The 18,987-nt window shown below is 38.4% G+C and overlaps 1 protein-coding gene across 10 annotated transcripts in view; it reads right to left on the bottom strand.

The window, feature by feature from the left end:
- DST (dystonin) overlaps positions 1–18,987 on the bottom strand; it is a 783,726-nt gene that overhangs the window by 6,569 nt on the left and 758,170 nt on the right. For 7 of the 10 annotated variants that reach the window (XM_082250079.1, XM_082250078.1, XM_082250081.1 and 4 more), the window contains 8 exons: positions 18,762–18,924; positions 14,676–14,830; positions 14,488–14,562; positions 13,806–13,823; positions 12,281–12,398; positions 10,423–10,491; positions 7,038–7,231; positions 1,106–1,216 (listed from right to left, as the gene is read on the bottom strand). In XM_082250079.1, coding sequence (XP_082106205.1) covers positions 1,106–1,216; positions 7,038–7,231; positions 10,423–10,491; positions 12,281–12,398; positions 13,806–13,823; positions 14,488–14,562; positions 14,676–14,830; positions 18,762–18,924 — 903 coding nt within the window. The remainder of the gene's footprint in view (positions 1–1,105; positions 1,217–7,037; positions 7,232–10,422; positions 10,492–12,280; positions 12,399–13,805; positions 13,824–14,487; positions 14,563–14,675; positions 14,831–18,761; positions 18,925–18,987) is intronic. The other 3 variants (XM_082250075.1, XM_082250077.1, XM_082250074.1) reach the window with 2 other exon arrangements.

The raw sequence follows: 18,987 nt of genomic DNA on the forward strand, positions 1-18,987 counted from the left end.
CCTTTACCCTGGGTCCCTATCTCTGTTACTCCTTGTTGCAACAAATTGTTGGAATTGACCCCTTGCTGAACTATATTGCTGATTTGTTCTCTCCACTTGATGAATCCTTGGTGTTCTCCAGTTTTTTTAATTGTTACTCTGGACTTATCTCCTTGTTACATCATATTGCTTAATATATACCTTTAGACCTCTACAACTAAGCCCAATCAGGGTGAAGGGCGTGAGCAACATGCAGGGACTATATCCGAAGGCTTTCTTAGCCTACAAGCGAATGTGGCTGATCTATGTGGTGTGCGCCTCCTAATTTTGCTATTGTGATTGTTCCACGAAGGGCGACGTGCTCCTAGAGGTACTGGTATCCACTGTGGGAGATGAACCGAGGGATGGACAAATAGGTGGTTATTGAATGACGCTATTTTTACATATGGATTTAAACCCTATACCTATACTATAAGGCTGCCTTCTGCTCTCTACTGGATTGTTATTTCTGTGACTTATCTGTTGTTGTATTGTATTGAGGACCTTTACCTCACGGATCATACCATGGCTCCCACATCACTGCTGCACATCCTGTTGACCAACCTTTGGCCACGGTAATAGTAAAACTCCCTGTATGCCTCATCTCTCAGTAAAGAATCTCTGCGCCAAGGCTCCTGCATCACTTTTGCTCTCTATTTTTTTATGTTCCACCCATACCTTCGTCACAGGATAATATGGCAATAAATACATTTTACAAAACAATGGTTCATAGAAATATAATAATAATACACAAACCCCAGAATCTCAGAAATAACTGAAAGGTATAGCACAGAATAAAAAGTGAACCATGCTTAATGAAGTAAGACAGAAGAGGAAATATTAGTTTCTAAATTGAATTGCAGGATACAAATCAGATAAATGCCTAGTCATATTAAATGAACAGAGAGAAGAAATTGAACTATTATAATTAGGACGTGGGAAGAGATAACAGATGTCATACGGAAGATGACGATTAGCCAGTGTGCACGGAAGGGTTTTCAGTGTAGTAGTGACAGTAGTTAGTGATCTGGTTTAGCAGTTGTGGCTGGGAGAGATTACACAACTGTACGCTCCGTGTGTACTATACCTCTTCAGATGAGAGTCTGTGCTCAGGGGGCTCAGGACTCTTACAAGGAGTCGATGTTTTGCTGTTTGTCAGCCAAGGTTTACCATAATTGCGTGTTATATGGAGAGGTGTCTGTGTGAAACAATGGCAACGCAGTTTAAAAAAATGTGCAGTGATGGAATGATAAAATCCACAAGGAAGGGTGTTTTCATGAAAAGGCCTGCATCTCCTTCAATAACTTAAAAATACAAACCAGTATATTGTTCAAAACAGGTAAAGTAATCTAAATGCATAAAATAATGTACACAAACTGCTTAAAAAAATATGACTTTTTACATCTTACATGATACAGTGGGTATAGAAAAGAATCACCCCCTTTAAAATAATCACATATTGTTGCTTTGGAGCCTGAAAATAAGACAGTTTATTTTTTTCACCGTAATATGCTAAGATGTCATTTCATACCATTCCAGGTTTGTTATATGGCAACACATATATCCATACATATAGAAACATGGTACAGGACTCTTAATATGTTTAAATAATTTCCCCTGTTTAGAATGTTTTTTATCTAATATTTTTATTTTATTTTAAAAGTAAAATACCCTATTCACACATATCAGATTGTGTTTTGTTTAATAGGATGCAACTACACAAGCACCCACAAGATGGGGCTAAATAGTTGACTACCTTCGGTAGTCCATTACATTTTATTTTCAGGCATTTTCACTAATGTTATGCTCTTTGTATTTGAGTTTTTTATGTTTATTTATAAACTCTGAAGACATAACATTGTTAGAATCCTCTGCTGATAGTTTTAGCTTAATGATATGATATTCCTATCACGCGGTTGCCGTGATCCAATCTAATAGTGAGACATGGTATATAAGGACGGAAAGGGTAGACGTGACTACGCCTCATGATGACAAAACGCGTAGGTGCAGGCTCAATGGTAACGCAGTACGTCACTTCTGTCCAGTGGAATGCACGCTGGCTGTAGGGATTGTTGAGCAGTGACGTCTCTTTGAATTGCATATCAGCAGATCATTCCCAGTGCCTGGACATTGTTTTAAATACATTTTTAATAAATGTTTTTGCACTATGATATTCCCTGTAATTTCATTCCTCTTGTGCGCTGGATCCATTGAAGGAGACTCCATTACCTTGGGCTTTGACACCCAAAAGTCCTTTAGATCTGACTAGGTATACGCCTAGGGAATCCATACATGCGGGTGGGTGTGCACCATGGTGGGGGTAGGCACAGGGATTATTTACTTAGGGATCACAGTGAATACCTTCTTTTTTCCAGCTATTCTCTATGGTAAATCATACAATTAAGCTGCAGCAACCCTGTTTCTTATATAGTTTTTTTGCACATCTAACACATTTGTACAAGTGATTCTTTCCTTTTTTCACAGTTTTTGTTTTATCCAGCTGTATTTACATATACCATCCAAGTGAAAGATATAACACCAACATGTCAGAAATTATTTTTAAAAATTCAAAAGCAGAATCACAGAGTTTTTTGTTTAACCATCTTTTGCTTTATTTACAGCCTTTAGTCTGTTGGGATATGTCCCTAATAACTTTGCACATCTAGACTTTGCAATATTTGCCCACTCTTTTTTGCAGAACTGCTCAAGTTCAGTTAAAGATGATTATGACCATTTGTGGACTGCAGTCTTCAAGTCATTCGACAGATTTTCAATGGGGTTTAGGTCTGAGCTCTGACTAGGGCATGCTATTTGGTCATTTTTGCTGTGTGTTTGGGGTCATTATTCCCATTGACAAATTTCTGGCAGAGGGCAGCAGATTTTCCTTAACAATTTGATAGTATTTTGCCCCATCTATTTTTCCTTCTGACCTGACAAGTGCTCCAGTTCCTGCTGCAGAGAAACACCCCATACCAGGATATTACCATCTACATGCTTCACTATAGGAATGGTGTTATTTGGATGTTGAGCTGTATTGGATTTCCGCCAGACACATCATTTGGTGTTGAGGCTAAATTAATACATTTTACTCTCAATTGACCAAAACACCTTTTTCGATGTGACCTTAGAATCGTCAAGGTGCATTTTGACAAAGCCCAGTCGTGACTGCATGTGGCCTTTCTCGAGGAGTGTTTTTTTTTCTTGCAACCCTTCCATACAAGCCACATTTATAGAGAATTTGTGATATTGTTGTCACATGCACACAATGACCACTCTGTCATAAATTCCTGCAGCTGTTTCAGAGTTGCTGCAGGCCTGTTGATAGCCTCTCTGCCCAGTTTCCTCCTGGCTCTTTTATCCAGTTTGGAGCAACGTCCTGATCCAGGGAGGGTCTGTGTTGTACCAAATACCTTCCATTTCATAATATTAGACTTCACTGTGCTTCTAGGCATCACCAAAGCCTTTTTTGTAAAAAAAGAAAAAAAAACTTGTATCCATCTCCTGACTTGTGCCTGTCCACAACTTTATCCCAGAGATTTTTTAACAGGACAGGTTTCTTGCACTACATAGTTTAAAGGTAAATCTAAAAGAAAATTGTACAAGAAAATTGAACATGTATGGCCTGCCTTAGTGATTCTGTTTTTGATTTCTTTGTTTTTTTTCTGACATGTTGGTGCTAAGATTTGCACTTGGATGTTATAAGTTGCACTGAGTAGATGCAGCTGGATAAAACAAAAACTGTGTCTGTCTTCGTTTTAGGCTGCAAAGCAACAAAATGTATTTTAAAGGGAGGGGATTTATTTTTACACCCACTGTACATGTATTATGCCCTGTGCCAGGTACTGTAGCACCTTTCAAACAGTCAGTATCTTGTTCCACCCAGTAGAAAGCATACCACCAGTTTCATATTCTGTTTACTACAGCAACTCTGGAGACATGGAACCTATATATATTTTGTATAATATACAGTATCTCACAAAAGTGAGTACACCTCCCATATTTTTGTAAATATTTTATTATACCGTTTCATGTGACAACACTGAAGAATTTACACTTTGCTACAATGTAAAGTAGTGAGTGTACAGCTTGTATAACAGTGTATATGTACTGTCCACTCAAAATAACTCAACACACAGCCATTAATGTCTGAACTGCTGGCAACAAAAGTGAGTACACCCCTAAGTCAAAATGTCCAAATTGGGCCCAAGGTGTCAATATTTTGTGTGGCCACCATTATTTTTCAACACTCCCTTAACCCTCTTGGGCATTGAAATTTACCAGAGCTTCACAGGTTGCCTCTGGAGTCCTGTTCCACTCCTCCAGGACGACATCACAGAGCTGGTGAAAGTTAGAGACCTTCTATTTGAGGATGCCCTACAGATGCTCACGAGGGTTTAGGTCTGGAGAAATGCTTGGCCAGTCCATCACCCTTACCCTTAGCTTCTTAAGCAAGGCAGTGGTCATATTGGAGGTGTGTTTTGGGTCATTATCATGCTGGAATACCAGTCTATGAAGGGAGGGGATCATGTTCTGCTTCAGTATGTCACAGTACATGTTGGCATTTATGGTTCCCTCGATGAACTGTAGCTCCCCAGTGCCAGCAGCACTCATGCAGCTCCAGACCATGACACTCCCACCACCATGCTTGACTGTAAGCAAGACATCTTGGTCTCATCAGACCACAGGACATGGTTAAAGTAATCCATGTCCTTAGTCTGCTTGTCTTCAGCAAACTGTTTGTGGGCTTTCTTGTGCATCATCTTTAGAAGAGGCTTTGTTCTGGGACGACAGTCATGCATACCAATTTGATGCAGTGTGTGGCGTATGGTCTGAGCACTGACAGGCTGACCCCCCACCCCTTCAACCTCTGCAGCAATGCTGGCAGCACTTATACATCTACTTTCCAAAGGCAACCTCTGGAAATGACGCTGAGCATGTGCACTCAACGTCTTTGGCCGACCATGGGGAGGCCTGTTTTGAGTGGAACCTGTGCTGTTAAACCACTGTATGGTCTTGGCCACCATGCTGCAGCACAGTTTCATGGTCTTGGCAATCTTCTTATAGCCTAGGCCATTTTTTTGTAGAGCAACAATTCTTTTTTTCAGATCCTCAGAAATTTCTTTGCCATGAGGTGCCATGTTGAACTTCCAGTGTCCAGCATGAGAGAGTTGAGCGATATAAAATAAAATATTTACAAAAATGTAAGGGGTGAACTAATTTTTGTGAGATACTGTGTGTGTATATATATATATATATATATATATATATATATATATATATACACATATACATATGCACACAAATAAATATATACACACATAGTGGGGAAAATAAATATTTGATCCCCTGCAGATTTTGTAAGTTTGCCCACTTACAAAGAAATGAGGGGTCTATATTTTTTATCATAGGTGTGTTTTAAATTATAAAGACAGAATATCAACCAAAAATCCAGAAAAAACACATAAAACAAATGCTCTAAATTAAGTTGCATGACTTAGTACTTGGTGGATAAAGCCCTTGTAGGCAAGAGGTAAGACATGAGGCACAGAGGTAAGACATGCTTGACTGTAGGGATGGTGTTCTTATGGTCCTAGTCATCATTTTTCTTCCTCCAAACACGGCGAGTCGAGTTAATGCCAAAGAGCTCAATTTTGGTCTCATCTGACCACAGCACTTTCTCCCAATCCTTCTCTGAATCATTTAGATGTTCATTTGCATGACTGTACATGTGCCTTCTTGAAGAGGGTGACATGCTGTGTTTGGAGGAAGAAAAATGATGACTATGAACCTAAGGACACCATCCCTAAAGTCAAGAATAGAGGTGGAAACATTATGCTTTGGGGCTGTTTCTCTGCTAAAGGTACAGGCTGACTTTGCCGCCTTGAGGGGCCAATGGATGGGGCCATGTATTGTAAAATCTTAGGTGAGAACCTTCTTCCCTCAGCCAGAACACAGAAGATGGGTCATGGATGGGTATTTCAGCATGACAAGGATCCAAAACATACCGCCAAGGCAACAAAGGAGTGGCTCAAGAAGCATTTTAAGGCCCTGGAGTGGCCTAGCTAGTTTCCAGACCTTAATCCTATAGAAAATGTATGGAGGGAGCTGAAACTAAGTTGCCAAGAAACAGCCAAGAAACCTTAAGAATTTAGAGAAGATCTGTAAAGAAGAGTGGACCAAAATTTCTCCTGAGATGTGTGCAAACCTGGTCACTAAAAACAAGAAATGCGTTACCTCTTCGCTTGCCAACAAGGGTTTCTCCACCAAGTCCTAAGTCATGTTTTGCTTGGGGATCATACACTTATTTTACTCACTGAACAGCAACTCAATTTATAACATCTGTGTCTATCATTTAAGATACACCAATGGTGAAAATTATAGACCCTTGATTTCTTTGAAAGTGGGCAAATGTACAGAATCTACAGTCTACAGGGGATCAAATATTTTTCCCCACTGTATATATTTACACACACATGAAAAGTGTATGTATATATATATATATATATATATATATATATATATATATATAAATACACACACATACACATATACATACATACACACACACATTAAAAGAGTGCATGTTTTACATTTAGGCACATAAAGCCTATGATGGTTATAGAAAATATGCATATATGACAAAACCCTATATATTGGACTAGTTAAAGGCTCAAGTAAGGCTACTCCTATGCAAATTGGCAGAAATGAACGATGGATTTTACACTTAATAATCTCAGTTCTTTCTGTAGCTTTTGTAAATTTTGCAGTTTAACATAACATTAAACAATTGATAAAAGTTGTATTAGGCTATCATAATCTGGGTAATTTTAAAAAGATGCAATATTGTCAATTTGGGTAAGGTAACTTTTTCCACTGAAGGTGCAAAATGCAAAACCAGAACTGATGATCTTATTATGAACCTTCTAAATTATAAACCTATAGAATATTGATAAGCATTTTCCATACTCACATGCCTTTTGGTACAGAATTAAAAAATGGTCATTTAACAATGAGCATACCTTGGGTGTGCTGGTACCAGTGACTTGTGATGGACTAGCCTGGATATTTGGGCTTGAGTTAGACCTGTTTGGTGAAGCCCCTCTTGAAGACGGTCTAGACCTACGGCCCTTCGGTCGGAAAGGTGTCATGCTTTGACTAATTCCCTCTGGTAACATAAACTTTTCCCGAAGCTCTAAATTTGTCCTTCCTTTGGCTGAAAAAAAAAAAACAATACAACCACATGGGAACTCAGCTGACATGAGCACAGTGTAAATGATAGTCTATCATAAATACAAAATAATTCAAAGCTAAGAGTATACATTTTAAATTCTAACTATGGTATAGGAATTTATTACCCCTTATGCAGGGATAATGTACAAACAGATAGCTTCAGTTTTATTCCTTAAAGGAATATTATGCAACTGGTGCAAACTGGAGTTACTACATAATTACATTGAAAAGAGATGGATACAATTAGAGCTATCTAATTTCCTAATCCAGGGATCTTGTTGCGGACCTACACGTCCCATGAGGCATTGTAAAACTCTGACATTCACAGACATGCTTAGGCGTGATGGGAATTGTAGTTCCTGAACAACTGGTGGGCCATAGTTTGGAGACCCCTATCTTAATCAATGAAGTCTATAAAATACTGAGGAAGGGTTATCAGCTACACATTTAACAATGGAATCAATGACCACAATTTAACAGCCATTCAAATTCATTAAAATGTTCAAGGGGATGATGGGATGGTCACAGCCAGTGCTTGAGAGCAAAGAGACTATAATGGAAAATGTACAATATCACACATCCAGCCTTCATTTTCTGCTATTCAGTTAGGTGTCGAGCACATGGACACAACAGAAATGTGGAATTCTCATTCAATGCAAGCATCTTGAAGGGTTGACCTCTAAGGCCTTAATAACACTGTGCATTTTAGGTGTGGTTTAATGCTGGGAAAACTGAACAAAAATGTATGATGAGCTCCATGCTGCTTAAAACGTTTGCTACCCCAACAGTTCATATTCCATCTGTACCATGTATAAGTATGAGAAAGTATTCTATTCTCTTTATATTGCTTCCATTATATGAAATCCATGGTGATCCTTCTAGTCCTCTTGCTTTCCTATTAAAAACTGACCACACTAAGCAGGAGAGCACACCGTGAGCAGATCTCTAGCTGTGCTGGGAACTCAGTGTACCCTCCTCCAATGATCAGACTTGTTCTGACACACCCCCACTGCACAGCCATTCAATGGGAAGCTCAGTGTACTGCTGCTTCTCCTCACCCAGCTTTTATCCAGCTGAAAACAAAGGGAATGTGATCACTTATAAAAAAGGAAAAAAGGTATTTATAATGTTTTTTTTTTTTTTATAGCTATACAAAAATGTTTTACATTTCATTTCTATTTTAAACTGAATGGATTATTTTACAAGGTGATCATTCACAATCACTTTAAATCTGATATTCAAATCTCAGCATTCTCCTTAGGAGGTTTCAGTCTCATTATGCTTTTTGTCTGCAGTATTCCCCCCATCATACTGCAACAAAAAGGCACTTTTTTAAAGGGTAGACTCATCTGACAAGATAAGGCTGTTCCCTTTCTACATACACACAGAAATGTGACCCAGGCCTGAGGAAAGGATAGTGTTTTTCCACAGCATAATATTTTCTGAATTGAGATGTTTTATGCTCATGAGCTTATGGAGCTGAAAAACACAACAATCTCTCTGTGCATGTCTAAATGCTCCTGTATCAGTTAAACGTGGAAAATCAATGCTGTAAGTTGCACATAGGCATGTGTCTTAAAAAGAAAGATGGACACCAAATGTTGTACTTTGCACACCTCCAAATAGATACATATCAACACAGATATCATGCATAGCACACCAGGAAACCCAGGACAGTTTGTCAAGCTGTTTGTCGGGTTACCACCTCTTACGCACACTCTTCCGACATATGCACCATTCATTATTTTAACAGGCACAAGGTGAAGTGCATGAGGAGGTAGAATGTGTGTCAGAGCCAAAGACACGGAAGTTTGCTTACTACTGGCATAACATAGCATCCTAAGTTTTAGAGGGGGGGGGGGGGCAGGACACTATGAATGAGATCTAGATTGCAGTACATAAGGTGTCAGTCTTCCTTGTGTTTTGCACTAACAGGTTTTGCTTTTTGCTTGGGGATAAGAAAGATATATCCCCCTTTAAACACTCACTGATACCCATTTTATCAGCCCAGTGATGGTAACACTTATCCAGAATTTCAGTAGAAAAAGTAAACTGCTGAATCATAATAAATAGAATTCACAAAATGACCCCTTACTAATCAAATCTTGCAATTTTCAGCAGAAAATTGAGAAGTTTGCTGTAATTTTCACATGCTGGAAAAATGTCCATGTGACCTAGCCTGCATGATTTACAATGTTCTTATTCCAGACACTCTGGTTTTCTACAGTTCTTCTGGGGTTGGAATGACACTGAAAATGGTTTTAACGTAAACACGCCTGGATAATGTAGAATGGGTCTACTTTCTTATATTCTAGTTGGAAGTCCTAAATTTAGAAAGAAGAGTGCTGTGCTTAACATTGCCAAAAACAAAAGTTTTAAATAAACACAGACTTTATTCTAAGGACCAAGACTTTAGTGTTTTGGCATGAAGATTCTTAGTTCTTTTGATTACTTTGTCTTAATGCAGATTAAAACAAATACAGCTCTACAAATTTATAACACATTCAACAGTCCTAACTAACAAAGCAGGGTAAGGTCTCATTCATTATAACTTTCCTCTGCAAAAACATGCCATACCAAACAGAAATGCCTGGCACAACATTGTAGACAGAGAATAGAGTGAGTGGCCAGACAGCAAAAATAGCCACTGAGCAGCATCTGAGTGTATGTTTCTAACAACTAACCACAGACACAAACACCACACCTGCATGGTTTATCCTATTAGAAACTATCCCGTTTCAATGAAAAAAAAATAAAATGTGCATTCCATGGAGCTCTTTTCCTCCCCTTGAGGCTATGCTAAATGGTTCCAGGCAGAAAGTCATGATTTGACACAACACACTATATATACTATACTTAGTCAAAAATAGATGTCCATTAACAAACATGGATTATTCTCACTGAAAAAAATAAATAAATAAAAATACAGCATGCAAAATATGACAGTTTAGTTTACTATATATGAGCACACATGATGGTTCTAGTTATTTACCTCAACGTGCATGCTAACCACAGCAAAATCTGCACTTTAGGAGTCAGTGCCCAAGGATTTAAAGTAAAGAACAATAAGCATGCACTACACACCAAAGAAAATGGTAGATGTAAAAAGATGACAAGTGAAAGAAAGGAGTGAGTGAAGATGTAGAGAAATGAAAGAGGGAGATATTTGCCAACCTATAAGAGGCTGAGTAGTAATTGAAGAGTTCGATTCCGAACGTAACATTTTACTTCCATGATGATGAACTAGGGAGAAATGACAGAATACCAGTCAAGGAAAACAAAGAAGGATATTTAGTAAGGAAAAGTAATAAAGGGTAGCTTCAAGTAAATAAATAAAAAAAAAAAAACATAATAGAAGAAAACAAAAATTCCAAATATACCCAGAAGAGAAGCATAGTAAATTTTTAAAGAAGAGTATCACTTCAAATATAATATCCTCCTGGACACCAAGAACACAATGTACCTTTTTTATGTTTTTCTTTGTTAATTGTATTTATTTATTCTTTATAGCAGTCATGTTGCTTTACTTTACATTTTTATTCTAGATGGGCTATATATATATTTATAATATTTTCTGAGAAAAAAAAAAGATATCAACTAAACTTCCTTCTCTCTTACAGTGAATACCAGTTTTTATTTTTCAAACCATCTAGAAAATGATGGTTGCAGCCATATAATCATAGTTGCAACTCCACTACTACAGAACGTGCTACCATGACTGAAAAATAAGGGTGTGCCACAGTAAAGCATCCTTTCAAGTGTAGGCCATATTTTTTAAATAGAGAACGGAAATAATTTTTTTTCATCTGGTTTTACAATATCTGCTATATTTGCAAACGTAATCTATGTATAAAGAGAAACTCTTGGATGACAAGATCTCTGAACTTTCCTCAGGATCAGGTGTGTGCACTCATGCTTTACACTTAGCTTTATGTTCACATTCCAGTGAATATAGAGTGAACATTTCCTTTGATATGCAGAAGAAAAGTAAAGGTTCACCTAGCTTCCCCCTTCCCCAGCAGCAAGCACTTATATTTCCTCTCTGTCGTATTGCTCTCAATGGTGTCTGATAAAACCAGAGGCAAGTGCCAAATCAACTTACTGAAGCTCTTAGGCTCCGTTTCCACTACCGCGGCTACGAAGTCGTGCTACTTCTAGCGCGACTTCGTAGTGAAAGTTGTTTGCGGCTTTCAGTGCGACTTGTCCCTCATTATAGAGGGAAGTCGCACTGAAGTCGGCCCAAAAGTAGTGCACAAACTACTTTTGAAGTCGCCGCAACTCAAGTCGCGGCAGTGAAAACGGGCCGAATTGAAATGAATGGCTTTTGACTTGCTGTGCGACTTGACATGTGTCAAGTCGCACAGCAAGTCGCAATAGTGGAAACGAAGCCTTACAGGGCTAATTTCCTCACCTCTTGTGACAGCACTGAGCCAATCAAGAGGCAACTAATACTGTTTCATGGGAGAGGGTGAGTGAGCTTTCGGCTCACCCATACCTGGAAGTATGCCCAACGATTGAACAGAGCACGAAGGGAGCAAAGAATTGGTGAGAGCATAATAGTGGAGAGGGGGGGGGGGAGCTAAGTGAACTTTTTATTTCTTCCTGCATAGGCAAAGAAGGTTCACTTTAGTCTACAAAGTAGCCAAGAGATGTTGTTGGTCCCACTCTTATAAGGCCAGTTTATAAGGTCAGTTTAAGTTATTATGCAAACAATTAATTCCACAGAACAGAAAAGGGGGTGGTGATTTAATAAACGTTTTATCCAAGTCCAATATCTCTACTGGAAATCTCTAGAAATTAGCTATTTTTGTCCTGCTTCACAGTATTGCCTAGTAAGCTACTGAAAACAAGTTTATACTCTACTAAGGGAGCAGTGAACTACAATTCATTTAAATGGATTATTTAAAAGATTGTTTTCTTCTTTTTGGTGTTAAATAAATCTGTGTTTTTAAAAAATGAATAGCAGCAAATTTTACTGAGAAAAGCAGACATCAATTTATGGCTATTAAACAAAATGTAACACTAAGCTTACCTCTACATGGATCATTTTTCACCAGGAATTCGTCCAGTGCCATCCAACCTCCACCAACCCGAACCATCACCGTGCTCCTCAAAATACGGACAAGACGTAATTGCTGGGAGTCACCAAACTTGGAAGAAACAAATGTAAAAAAATAAATATCTGGACTAGAAAGAAAAATACTTAAACATGCCCTTTATGTGATAAAAATGTAAAGATTTATAGTAAAAGTGGTATTATCTGCAGTAATATTAGTTTAATTTAGGTAAATCTGTGTAAAGAGTTTTGAAACACCCATGCAGCACCAACTGAAGCATAGTGATTAAAGCAATGGGCAATTACAGCATGGAAAGGAGGGGGGGGGGAGATTAAGCATGTGAACATGTAATACACCTGTAATCAACGTACACTGGCATACACACACTGGATTTAATGTTTCTAAGAGTGTACGCCTTTACAGAAAATGTACCCGCTAAGAATTTGTAATCAAATTAAATGTGACCGCAAATGTGAAAGCAAGCTGAAACCAGAATCTCAAACGCATAGCAATTATCATTTTTAGTTGGGATACAACTAAGAAAAATGATTTTGGAGGTTTCTAAGAGATGTTAAAAAAAAAACACTTGAAAGTAAATTAAAAAAACAAATAATGTACATTGATCTACAGCCATTTTACCCTGTCACATGCAACCCCTGTCCTCACACAACCTCATGAGAAGACAGACCATTGATGTGATCAGTGTCCTTTTTCCTCATAATTTTGAGCAATATGGACAGCATTATTGGACAGATGCCACATCCACCTAGGTGAGTATGAATGTTTATTTTATTTATTTTTTTTAAATACTCATACTTCTCTTTTAACTTTATCTTGAGTTTAAGGTTTTTGGTTAAGTCATAACTTGAAGGACAGCAAAAATTAAAAATGTTATTTATATACTATTCATAGGTTACATAAAAACATGCACCAGGCACACTCTAGCCATTGAGACAATATTTCATTTTCTTAATTACACTAACCAGGTAAATGTTTATTAGTTAGTGATTTCTGAAGCTTTAAGCCCATTAGAACGGGTCCGCAGCTTCCCTATGGGAGGCGACCTACGGCGACCTGTGAGGTGACCAGGTCGCCTCACAGGTCGCCTTAGTGTGAACGGGGGCTAATTGGCACCCAGTACATTTTCGTTTATGTAGGATGGAGCCTTCAAAATCATACTATTATTATTGAATGTTAAAATTCATTTAAAATCAACACAATTTTACCACAGCAAATTGCTCCATGCAATTCCTGGAGGTTACAGATATTGCTATGGTATAGGTACATTATTTTCAAAATACAAAGAAGCCATAGCAACAGAGATGTATGTAAATTAAGTTATATTAAATGGTAGCTAAGTCCCTTCACCAGCATAGAAATGGATTTCATAAAGCATTACAAGATGGATGTGTAGGTTACGGTAAGGAGACAGTGATCAAAAATTGCAAGCTTTGATGATCAGTAACACACAAATGAACATTATGCTTTACTGGTTTATACCTGATTTCCCAGGAAAAACTGATAGCAAAAGGAAAAATGGAAAGAAAATACAATTAGTGTATACGTATTATTTGATTATGAAAACTTAAATATACTACTAGGTCTCACCATCTTTAAAAAAAATCCTTCCTTATTTGATAACTGCAGGAACATTTACAGTTATTATCTTAATTGACCATGTTGGTATGACTTTAGCACTACTGGGGACATTTAATCCTACACATCAGAAAATGGGTACTCTGTATATCAGGAACTAATCAGACATTTTTCATCTTTTGAATACTAACGTAAAACATTATTATTGAAATTGGTCAATATTGTTTACAGTGTATTCATTTAAGCATTTAGTCATATTTAGGGAAGCTTAGAAACTGGAATATCTCCTGCACATGACAGGATGCTTGAAGTGCTCTTACAACTATCCATGTTTACTGTGAAAAGTGTCTGAGCTGTGTCTATGGGCATGGATAAAATATTCAGCAGTTATTGACTGAAGACCAGTAGCCCTCTTTGGCAATGTACACATGAAAAAAACTAGACTCAAAGACAAACGACAGTATTTTGTTAAAGCTCTTTTCTGCATTAAAAACTAAAAAAAAAAAAAAAAAGGATTCGATTAGTGTAAAAGTTCTTTAAAGTATGCTGACAAGTAAAAATAATACCAAATCCTCCTTTTACCTACCCTGTATTTGTTCTCTCCGATCTGTTCAACTTGAAATCGTTTGGCACACTTACATTTAGCCACTTGTCGAGTTACCTGTAAGAGTAAACCACAATACTTTCACTGTTTAAATGAGCTCAGGAAATAATGAACCTAAATTACCATAAAATATGAAAAAATAGCAGCAAAAGAAAGATCAGGAAAAATACCTCGTCTTCAATTTTGTCAGCATCAGTTACAGGTTTGTAAGCATCTTTGTTTGGGTGAAGGGCTGCTACAAACTCGTAATAATCAATGTAACCATCACCATCACGATCAAAGATGTCAGCCACAGCGCTCATCTCTAGACGGCTGGTAGGAAATTCTGCCAGACATAATGGAACAGTAAATTTACTGCCTATGAAAAATCGTTTTTTTTTTTTTTTTTTTTATTAGAAGTTTTTTACATAACAGTTACAAACATAGAAACATGTTCAACAGCACTACAATTCAACAGCACCAGTGTACAAAGCAGCTCCTGGACCCATGAAAACAGCAATCTTCTCTAAAAAAAAAAAAAAAAGAAGGTACATACAGCACAAATTCACAATAAACAATACCAAGAGAAATTGAATTAGGAGCCCATAAAAGGCCTACACAGACCCCAGCATCCCGCCACAAAAGGAACCCTTAACCATGGAGCAATTAGTCAGACGCTGTGGAGTTATCCTCTATCCAACCACCCCATACCTTTTTAAACTTATCAGGTACCCCTCTATTAAGATGTGTGGCTTCATACATCGGCAAAGCCTTATTTATCAATGCCTTCCAGGCCATGATGTTGGGGGCCATCGGTTTCTTAACAAGATAATCATTTTACATGCATAATACAGGAGCAGGGTGAGCAAAGTACAGATCACCTTTTTGAGTGCTAACGTGCGTCTAGGCCTAACAGACAAACTGCTATAGATGGTATTATTGTCATGACCAACCTAACACAGTCCATCACCTCCCCCCAAAACTGCCAAATGTGCGGGCAATGCAGAAAATCTTCCCCAGAGGGCATGGCACCTCCAACAGTTTAAAGGATGCACAGGAAAAATCCTCGCCAGTTTAGCAGGAGTGTAGTATATTCTAAGAAGGAATGTGAACTGTATCAAGTGATTGTGTCCCGATACCAATCTAGTAAACATGGCTCTCCATACATCATCCCAATCCTCCGTATCAAGCTGCGGGAAATCCGACAACCATGCAGCACAGCAGGAGGATTTTTGTTTTTTTAAATAGAATAAGAAAAAGTTACAACTTGTTCCAGTATTAGTACTTGTTTGTGCTCACATTGAGAATTTACCTTTCTTCTCTATCCTGGTGACAGAAAGGAAATAGGGAAATATCTTCCCAGGTGGGACACATGCAGCATTGAAATCCTGACACACGTTCTAACCCTTCAACATTTTAAGAATTACTTAAGAGTTTGATTAGAGTCCTACAGGAAACCATGATGTCCTTAAAATTGTGCGGTAAAATATTGTATATCCCACCAACCATTGCTGATTATATATTTTTAGCAAACGACACCTGTCAATGCAGATACAAGAACTGAGGTTTCATTGGTGGAATAAGGGAACATCCTGTATACAACTAATAATATTTTGTAAACAATTATGTACACCAAAGGGCTTGAATTAAAGTGTATGTAAACCCTAAATCTATTTGCCTATGTATATTCCCTTCTAGATACAGATGTCATCAAGTAAGAAACTGAAGATATTTGGACAATAATCAAGCAACCAGTAGCACACATATAGCACCCCCCTGCCTTTTAGACTGTGGGCTCCACAAGCAGGGCCCTCCAAATCATTTTGTATTGAATAGTATTGTAAGGGTCCTTTCACACGAACAATCCAATCAGATCCGCCTGTCAGTTTTTTAGGCGGACCTGATCGGATCCTCCATGCATCCCTATGGGGCAGCGGATGTCAGCGGAGATATCTCCACTGACACCCGCTGCTATCCGATTCTGATCCTGTCCGTGAAATCCGGACGGATGGAAACCCTATTTTCCACCCATCCAGCAGATCGGATCGGATGAGAACAGACAGGCGGTCCATTCTCATCTGATTCCCCCATAGAGGACAGCGGGATCTGACTGCTCCATCTCCGCACACAGAGCGGAGACGGAGCTGTCACCTGCCTGCTCAGCGGGGATCGGCGGATCAATCCCCACTGAGCAGAGAACGGACTGCGCATCATGTGAAAGGACCCTAACTGTTCTGCCTCTCTCTGCAAAACTGTTTGCGCTATAATAATCCTGCATAATAACTGTATTGTTCCCAGTAAAATTAATTTCCTTACTGTTGACATATAGCAAAATGTATTCATACTCTGTTTTTCTTCATTGTCTCTTCAATCAGATTTTAAAATAGACTCATTGGAGGTGCAAGAGAAAGACAGGCATACAGAAATCTATGCACACTGAATAAGACAGTCACTTCATCTACAAACTGCCCTTCTAAACAAAATAATCAATTACCAACCCTGCCCTGATCAAGGCAGAGGACACAGAGGAATAACATACAAAATCCCTTTTATCTCCTCCCCAGTGCAACAAATCAAATAAATAAATAAATAAATAAATAAATAAATAAAAACAATTAAAAGCAAAGGAGTTCAGTACCTATTCCATCACTACCACCTGCAAAATTATTAAAGAATAGTACAGTTTTATAGCCAATGTCATTGTATTGTCATTGGACTCATTGAAAAAGAACTACATCACTACTCATCCACCAACCCAGCCACTGTTACATCACACCAATTCTTTACTCCCTACACTGGATTCCAAATAAATGGGGGATTGCCTTTAAATCTGCCTACTTGCTTTTAAAGCCCTAAATAAGTTGGACACTGCCTGACTGAACGTCTAGTTACCTAGACTCTTTGAGAGAAAAGTTACATGTACCTACTCACCCTAAAATCTATTGGAGCTTGTGTAGTTTATCATGCAGCACCCACAATATGGAACTCACTACCATACACTGTCGGGGAAGCAATCTCTTTGGATGTTTTTAAAAGCAGACTTAAAGGATAATTCCACCTTTGGAACATGTTACATGTCCCACCTGTTTTTAGGGTGGAACATGTAGCATATTCCTGCACCTTCTCTCCCTGATCCCCCACTGCCTGTGACTGTGGTTAGGGGTTCCTCTCCCCACATCCTATGTCACTTTTTAAAAGTAGTATGGCTGTGTTGGGCTCCTCCCACACAGCCGCAACATTCCTTCACAATTTCCTGTCAATTAATAAACTACAAGTACCGTCATCTACTGCGGCAGATGTACTTGTAGTTTGAATGAACCACAGGCATGATGATCAGCATGTCCATAGTTCATTCACAATGCCTACAGCACTGCAATGACACCCTGTTAAGAGGTATGGGCAACAAAGGTGTAGGCAGTGTGTGCAGGAGCCTGACATTGCACTCACGATCTGTTGATCCTGGGTGCAATACTTTACATGCTTCTGTTTTGTTTTTTTGTTTTTTAAAATGCACACTTGCAGTTGCAAAAAGATGTGCAGTTATCTTTTATGTAAAGGTGAACTTAGCTATAAGACACATGTATTTATGTGACAGAATATTAGAATACTGATGCAGCTCATGTGTCAGTGAAAGCCACATTTTTTTTTATTACATTTATGGCACAGTGATTTGGTGTTAAAGCACCAGTAGCAGAAAAATACAGACTGTATAATGATTAAATCTGCTCAGTAGCTAATAAGACTAAGTGCCGGTTCACACAAATGCGCAGATTATATGGCTGAATTTGCATCGCATTCGGACTAAACTCGCACAGGACCCTTTTTTGGGTCCGCACCAGAATCAGATCGCATGGGTGTTAACACCTATGCAATCTGATTCATGTCCGAACTGACAGTTCGCGCTGCGATATGCAAACTGATCTGGGGCTGTCGTTAACTTTGTATTGACACCCCAGCGATTCGCATATGGCAGTGTGAACTGCCTGCGAGTTGAGTGCAATGTGGGAACCCGCAGTGGATTCGCAGGGTTCCCACATCGCATATGTGTGAACCGAGACTAAACAGGTGCTACCATAGGTCCTGCAACAATAATATCTGCAGAGTGCTATTAGTATCCATGTTGCAGGACTTTAGCTAGCAACCTGTTTCAAGAATGCTGGTGGGCAAGAATGTTTAGACTACACGATTTCTTGGCAACAACTACAGGAATACTTTACCTAATTATTTTTACTTCTAAAAAGTAAACAGCACAATAAAACTATACCAAAATATCTTACTTGAAGAAAGAATTCCTTCTATAAATTCCTGCCGTGTTATCTTTCCATCTTGATCTTTGTCTATTCTCCGGAAGAAATCCATTACCCGTGATTTCTTATGATTCATCCACCTCATATATTTCTTTCGCCATACATCAAAATCAAAGTTGGCAAACTCTTTGAGCTTTAATGAAAAAAAGTACAGTGTTTTCCTCCAATACTTTGCTGTGACACAAGTAAGATACAC

This window comes from Pelophylax lessonae, assembly GCF_965119305.1.
Source record: "Pelophylax lessonae genome assembly, chromosome: 3".
Lineage (NCBI taxonomy): Eukaryota > Metazoa > Chordata > Amphibia > Anura > Ranidae > Pelophylax > Pelophylax lessonae.